General features: G+C 38.0%; 1 protein-coding gene across 2 annotated transcripts; it reads right to left on the minus strand.

Moving 5' to 3' along the window:
- Positions 1–763: 763 nt before the first annotated feature.
- LOC103715762 (protein REDUCED WALL ACETYLATION 1-like) lies at positions 764–7,826 on the minus strand. Of its 2 annotated transcripts, XM_008803504.5 has the most exons (16): positions 7,495–7,826; positions 7,123–7,214; positions 6,169–6,303; positions 6,013–6,069; positions 5,853–5,925; positions 4,331–4,489; positions 2,942–3,091; positions 2,596–2,851; positions 2,379–2,500; positions 2,091–2,177; positions 1,912–2,000; positions 1,758–1,820; positions 1,596–1,652; positions 1,428–1,524; positions 1,175–1,333; positions 764–1,058 (listed from the first exon to the last, which is right to left on the minus strand). In XM_008803504.5, exons 1-16 carry the CDS (start codon positions 7,525–7,527, stop codon positions 1,044–1,046), a joined length of 1,644 nt encoding a protein of 547 aa, XP_008801726.4. In that variant the 5' UTR covers positions 7,528–7,826; the 3' UTR covers positions 764–1,043. The 2 variants fall into 2 exon arrangements, with proteins under 2 accessions (XP_008801726.4, XP_008801727.4); XM_008803505.6 differs by lacking the exons at positions 6,169–6,303; positions 7,495–7,826 and having other exon boundaries at positions 6,013–6,108; positions 7,123–7,171.
- Between the last annotated feature and the right edge of the window lie 258 nt (positions 7,827–8,084).

Genomic DNA, 8,084 nt, shown 5'->3' on the forward strand with positions numbered 1-8,084 from the left:
CTTGTCGTTGCATTCGGGTTTATGATATGGATCTCTCATGTTAATTATGGGGATTTTTCTTGGTAAGGATTTGATTTTGGTTTGTTTTGATCTTGGTGTTCTTTTATAATTTTCATCATCCTCTGCTTTTGCCTGCACCCTGCTTCCCTTCAGCTCAGCTTGCATGTTCATTCATGGCTAACTGTTGCCATATAACATTGCAAAATGACTTCAGATCTGTATCCTTTGGTTTAGATCCACAACCAGAGTTTGCTTTCTTATCACTTCCACAAAAATTAGTGTGATAATCTCTATTCAATGCTTGCTTCAATTTAGATAATGTGGCTGTCGTTCTCCAGGGGCACCCACTCTTTTCTTACTGGTTACAGGTCGGCCTTCAACACTTTTCCTAAATGCCTTTGTTTTCTCGTTCTTTTATATTTACCCCCCTTGTGTTTTGTCAAACATTTCTGATTTTTCAATAAAAAATTAGTTTGTAAATGCTAATTTGTTTTTTTGGGGGCCTTTTGGATGGTTTTTGCATCAATCTTGAATTTTTGTTTGGGCCTTGGCAATTGTTCAACTTGAATTCCCAGGTAGTGATGCCATGCCGGGTTCATTTCATCTTGAATTCCCGACTGTCTTTTTTTCTGAGCTGCAGAGAGGAGAGGTGGGGGAGGGACACTAGTCCAGTTTATCAAATTATGCTCAAGATTTTGTATTGCCCTTGCAGTAGAGATGATGGGAAATCCATTTACCGCTTTCCAGGCTCCATGGTATCCACTTTTACAGCATAAAACAACCTCTGTTGCTATGATTTATAAAAGGATGTTTAAAGTAGAACACAATATTTATACTGGCCTTTGCATTGCATTACAACAAACGAAATACAGAAAGAAATATATCAACATCTAGACGTCTTATCGAGGAAGAAGCAACTCCACACACACACACCCCTCAATTGGAGGTCAAACTTCATACCCATATATTAACAAGAGAAACGTTGTTTACGTGCAATTGACCATCCTGGAATTGTTGTGTGGACAAACCCAAACACAGAAGTCTCATGCCTGCGTGTGCTGGAGAGAGAAAACAGAGAGAGAGAGATCATATAACTCATCATCAAATATTAGACTAGGTTCCATTGAAAACAAATGCCATGGAGTTTAGTTGCACTCCGATGATGTGTGCATACCGGTATCTTTGGAAGGTTGAGTAGCGCCAAGGACAAGGCGTACAATGTTGTCGAGATGATAACTCCTGCAGTTAAGTTATACATCAGGTGTTTGTTGTCCCTGCTTGGTACAAAGACCATCTTCAGTTTGTTTGTTAATTCAAATATCCTATGCGCAACCTGCACAAAGAGATGGGAAAAAGAAATTAGTTTGATTCTTTTGATTTTTTTCCCTATGAAACTATATATTATGGCCTGTGCAATGTCTCCAAACTGTGATATATATGGCAGTGGTGAGCATGAAATTGAGCATTGGGTAACTGGGAATAAGAGACAGCAGCATCCCAGGCTGTTCGTCGGGCCCTCCTGATCTGCAAGTACACAGGATTCAATCACCTCCTTAAAGAAAATAAGAAAGCTCTATAAATTTCCAGCAAAATACCTTAGCCAGATGTGAAACTGAGATATGTAAGTTTCCAATGTTATTTTTCCAAGCCATCTGATCATGTAATAAACAACTTACATCAGAAAATGGAAGAAAGAAAACTTGAGCAAATATCAAATAGAACCTAAGCTCAATTGCAGAAAACTAGAGGTCACTTACCCAAGGAGGGTAAGAGTATAGCTTCGGAATTGCTGAGTAATGTTCCGCAAGCAAATGTACACGCTGATTTCCAAGATTGAAGAGGGAGATATGTATTAGAATCTAGCATGGAGTGAATGATTGGCAATATGAAAGATAATGGGAAAAAGCATACGTTATCGGGATCCATGATGTGTAAGGGTGGTACGCATTGTAAGTATACTTGTCCAGCTTGTAAACATACTCATACCAGATGTAACCAATCTAGAAAAAGGTAGAGAGGCATCCATTAGATGTGAAAGACACAAAGGAGAGGGAAAGAGAGATAAAGGATGAATCCAGTTTTGTAAATACCACTACACAAATTGTTGCTATAGTTGCTTTGATTGTTATTCTCAACTTTGCTTCAGTTTCTTCCAGTTTTTCCATCCACCTCTCAACCTTCAGAAGACAAACCAAATATTATTGAAGCTTCGCTGCAAATACTCAAGTTCAGCTCTTTATGAGCAAACATGCTAAGATTATAGTTTTAGTTGTAAGAGTGACATCAAAGCAGCTGGTAACTCTTTTGACAAAGTATAGAAGCAAGATATTAGATGCGAATGTCTGCCCATCACAACATTTAATGATTCTGAAACTTACTGTTGGATGATAGTAGGCATATATCATTCCCACTATCCATATATAGCGGTCAAGGCCTGAACGGAATTGCCATTCATGCATGGGCGGGTATCGTGTTCTCGAAGGATCTGGATCTTGGTAGGCTGTATTCCGTCAAAGGGTTCAGTTATATATGCATCTTCAGAAAGAATCAAACGATGCAAAAGACACTAGGAAACAGCTTCAGAGGGATACTAACCGAGAAGGAATGCAAATGGGCTCCACACAATATCAAACACGCCAGGAACCTCCCATACCAGAATAATCACCAAAAAGCAGAAAGCGATTTTGACTGCAATAACTGACCCGTGCTCATTGTATTTGTTTAAGAATCCAAGTGTAGCATAGACCATCAGAGTGAAAAAGGTATGCATGGGACAAATGTAATATAGCATGTAATGGTTATCAAGGACAATGCAGCAAAATGCCACGAAGAAATTAAGTCGCCACATCATCTGTTAAACATGACAAGTTATCAGATTATTTTCAAATATGGTAGTGAATCATCAAATAAAGAGGGAATACTTACAAAAGACAGAAATCACCTGAGCAAATCGTGTAAGGCTAAAATCCTTCCGGATATAGTAATAGGAGAAGTTCCCGAAGCCAGTCATCCACACATATGCAGCAATAAACACACGAATTGCATTATAAATTTCTTTCGCATCAAAGTAGTGATACATCAGAAACAGCACCTGGATTTTGAGAAAGAAATCAAGCTCTAGTTGTACCGGCAATATATTGGACTTCAGAAGTTACTCCTCGTTTGCCAACTTAGATAATATAGCATATCATAAACCACAATCAGAAATGCCTCAAAGAAGTGAAGCATTTTGATAAGTCACACTAATCGGTGGAGGGAAAAAACAATGGCAGAAGAACAGGTATGGTCCGGGATAAAGATCGTCTGGTCTGAGTTATAAAAAACCCTCAATGAAGTCCTTGAGAAGAAACATACATGTGAAGAGAAACCACTGGAGGGTTTTCTTTAAAAAAATTAATAGCTCAATCAACAGCGATTTCTTAAAATTACGAAGCACATCTTCATGTTTATGGTTAGGCAACTGTAGTTCCATCTCTAAAACTTATCATGCCAAGCCAAAGTCTCACGTTGACAGCATTGAACTGCAACTACCACTGTAGGATTTCCATACTGCAAGGTTGTCACTTTCAAGCAAAGAGTTGACAGTTAAATGCATCAGAAGGAATTCCATACTTCAAACAGTCTTCCAACCAAGTTATCATCTAGTCTGGATCGGCCTAGACACATCCTACTCGCTAACTAGCACAGATAGGATAGATCCAATTTTAAAGTTACAAGGGTCAGGTTAGATCTGTATTGTCAGGCCATTAACGAAATGGCTTGTACCTTCAAAACAAAAACAACAACAACAACAACAACAACAAAGGCTTGGGGTTAGTTTTTGAAGCAGTCAAATTCAGTCTTCACTTGATATCAAGGTTTGGGTCGAGATGTCTAGCACTATTTCTGCATCCCTGGAAACATTTGCTTTTGAAGATTAGTTCTTGAAGCGCTATGTGCAAACTCAAACACTTTGATTATGACTATCAGTTTACAAACTGTAAAGAATGCATGAAGTAGCTGGGTCTCCCAGAATTCAAAACTTGTTTGGGAATTTGTGATGCAAGTATCACTTAACAGAACACTATGAAAAAAGAACAAGAAACTAGGTCTCATCACAGTTCATTTGATTGACTTCGACAGTTTACATGAGAAAAACTCGATGTACAAGGAAACAAAAAACAGGTGGTATATTAATGGCCATCTAGGTCTGATCTGGCAAAATAAACTAATTCATATTTGAGATATATCAGATGTTAAAGTGAAGAGAAAAAAGGGACTCACATAGTATTAGATGAGATTGACCACGGGGAGAAAAAGTGTAAAAACATAATCAAGGAGGAGGACAAACCTGCATCCACCCCTTCCATTCCTCAGTCTGATGCCTATTTAGATACTGTATGGATTTTCCTGAGAATGGTGATTTATCATGATGGACCTTATAAGATGTCATTGCTGCAACAATGATGAGAAGAAAGTAGACAAACAGGAAAATATCCCTGTTGTAATTCTGCAAACAGAAAACAGAGGTTGGATTAGACACCCATGTTGTCTATAATGAAATGAATACAAAACATAGCTACAACTAGAACAGTGAAAACTTTACTATGATTCAGGGATAACCCTGTTGGTTCCATAAAATATCCATGATCCATGATCCTAGATAGATTTGGTGAATACCCAAATATTAGAGAAATGCATAAAAATGAACTGATAAAAGAGAACAGAGAGATGACTAATATTCAATTATGCCACTACTAATTATCTTAATGGTTGTATTAAGGAGTCTTTTATTATTAACATTTAATAGTGGTCACTATGAGGTCTTACAACATGTCATTTTTGGGCTAGCTTTCTGCCAACAACTTTTTTAAAGTAATTGTCAGGATAGTTGTTTTTCTATAACAACATGGTACTGAGAGGACTAGGGATATCTGAGTCATTTGACTATGATTACTCAGTTTGTTTAATATGATTAAGATCTAATTCAATTGAGTGGAAAATCTATATCTCTTTTAATTTTTATCTCTCTCTGAGCAAGGGCTATGCATTTCCTTTTTATTATTGAGTAGAATTTCCTGAAAATATTAATAAATAAATGGTGTAAAATAAATAGCTTGGTTGATCGGCTTTGTCCAAGAATAAGGTTTGACTCTAAGCTTGTAATTATTTTGTGAGACCCTAGGATATATCACTAAGTGAAGAAAGGAACTTTTCTCATATCACGACGTTTGGTCATTGTTACTTGGAGATATCATTCTACATCAATCTGGCCACCACTGATATCCACCCCAAAGAATTCTTCTTATCTATGTTTATACATCCTCAGAAAAAGAAGGAAACCCTGCTAAACTTTTAAGATATTTAAACTATGTTAAATTCTAACAATTGTTTCACGAGTTTAACATGCCACAGTGAAACCTAAGTGTATTGCATATTCATGTGTGCATACATGTGCTGATCAATGTTATCAGGATAACAGTGATTTATTCTTGGTAATCAGAATACATGCTCTGAATAGGGTTTAATGTTTCAAGTGATAAACAATATGTCCAAATGCATTTACTCCTGATTCTTGCATGATGTACTAAGTGTCTTACTAGAGACTCTGAAAAATAGAATATATGCGCAGCATTCTGTTTTAAACATGTATAATGAATAAAGAATGTCAAAGTTTTGAACAAGTCAGAAATCTCCAGCATGCGATTCATGCCAAGATCCCTCTGAAATGCCCTTTTATGAGAAGTTAGTTTTTGCATATGAAGAAAAGCAAACTTATCATTCCTTGTTACTAAAATACACCCCATCTCAAATTTTTTTAGATTTTGTGGATGGAAACATATAGCCTTCTTTTTGTGAGGGTAAAGCAGCACCTTTGTTGATTCTCCAAGGAGATTTGTACGATCACACATGTAAAAGTAAGCCAACAAAGCTCCAAATTCTGCTCTGAAATTTATCAGCTCAAGTCCGTTAACACATGTTGCTACTAAGAAGTTATTCTGAGTCCAAAAGTAATGCAGCAGTTTCACTTACATGGATCGCAATGTCAAACAGTTCTCTACCAAGAAATCCTTGTCCATCAAAAAAAATCTGAGCAGCTCAACATTGTTTTAATGCCACTCAATCAGGCTGAAAAGAACACAGGAAAAATTAAATGTTAAGATGTGAAGTACATTGAATTTATAATACCTAACAAGGCTTGGTGATGATTTGCGAGCTTTTGTAGAAGGTGCTGGCAGACTTCCTTCCAATAACTGAATATTAGCTTCTTCACTGAGTGGACTGATGTCCAGCCCAACTGAATTGCCATCACAATACCTACCACTAGAAATCAAAGAAGGTATTGGGTCCATGTCTAGAGTTTAAGGCAAACAATTAGATATAAATATGTTAAACTATATATATATGGCTGTATCCCAAATGCATTATAGCATTCAAGGATAGTGCCGCAAATAGTTGCATCCTATGTGATAGCAATAAGTGACGCAGGACAGAAGAAGAAAGAGAAAGAGAGAGAGAGAGGAGGAGGAGGAGGAGTAGAGGGTGAGCAAAGAAGAGCAACTCAATATTCTACATTCACAACAATAAAATTTGTCTTCTCAATAACATAGCAATAAGTTTATATAGACATCGGAAAAACCAAATAAGATAAATCCTGGAGTCCACATAAAAACAAAATTCTAAAATCCATATAAGTTTTTTTTTCTTCTAATTTCTATATCTGCACTTAACATAAGTGCACCTAATTTCCTTATTACCATCAATAAGTCTCATGGATAACTCCAAGAAAATGGCACCCCAAAATGCCAACTTTTTCCTACTTCTCGTGCTAGGAAGCTTTAGGTGGCAAGCATTGATCAGATTAGTTGTCAAAATTTTCACACCGAGAGGACCTTCAAATCGTGCTTTTACTTTTTCAAAGCAAAATATGATCAACAACACCACAAACTAAAATGGAACTTTTGTCTTGAAACATTAAAGATGGTTCTCTAACAACTTCCAGGCAAGAATAAATCCACAATCAACTCTATCAGGAAAGATGCGTAGCTGCATAGAAGTTGAAATATTTAAGAACTAGGCTACACAACTAGTACATAGCCAGCTTTATGCACATGCAGCATCTAAATTTTATATATAACTCACGGTCTTGATGAACTCGAGTTCTTCCAGTACCGCAGCAGCTCTGAATAAACCCATGCCACAAATATAGGGATGAACCCGAGAAGCACCGACACCTGACACAAGCACAATCCAAATTGTGTTAGCCAATGCCTAAAGCATACAAAATGACACCATTTTCAGTAAATTATCACTCACACTTCTTCATGAACAGCATAAAGAACATGGATATCAATCTATTTCTTAAGCAGCAAAAGTTCAAGAATACAGACACCACCAATTTTCCCCACTGTGCATCAGAAACTTATGAGGAAAAAAAGTTCCAAAACCCAAATTTTTAAGAAAGAAAGAAAGATTTTGAGCAAAAAGAAGCCAACTTTCTTCGGATTCACGCACCTGGCCGGCAGTGATGGGCCCTGAAATCTCCATTGAAGACCGCCGGAGAGCCACAAGGAAGAAACCCTACCAATAAAAGAGATTCGAGTACACGAGCATTTCTAGGCCTAGAATTCACCTCAGAAACCCCAAAATATCTCAAGAAAAAAGGTCTCTTCACCGCGGAATCCTATTCGAAACCCTACTCTATTTATAGAGGACGGTCGAATCAGACAAAATTCCTTTTTTCTTTGATTTAGTAATCAGACAAAATTCGCAAAAGAAAAGGTAAATTTACATGAAAAATGTGGAGCGAGCGCGAACGAGCTGCGGGAAACAGAAGGCGGTGGAACAGAATCCCGAGGTGGGAACATTGTATCCTAACATGATCCGGCGCATAGGACAAGGAATAGAGGGTAGGTAGGGGTTTGGTGCCGGTCCGCCGTATCTACCCGGTAACTGCACCGGGCAGTGCCTTCCACCGATATCTCCTCACCTTCCCGAGTCCGAGCTAGGGCTGTTAACGAGCCGAGCCGAGCCCGAGCCTGGGAGAGCTCGGCTCGGCTCGTTTCACAGAAGCTCGGGCTCGGGCTCGGGCTCAAGCTCGGTAA

Source organism: Phoenix dactylifera, chromosome 2 (assembly GCF_051530095.1).
Source record: "Phoenix dactylifera cultivar Ajwa chromosome 2, Ajwa_hap1_PhDact_Kaust_v1.1, whole genome shotgun sequence".
NCBI lineage: Eukaryota > Viridiplantae > Streptophyta > Magnoliopsida > Arecales > Arecaceae > Phoenix > Phoenix dactylifera.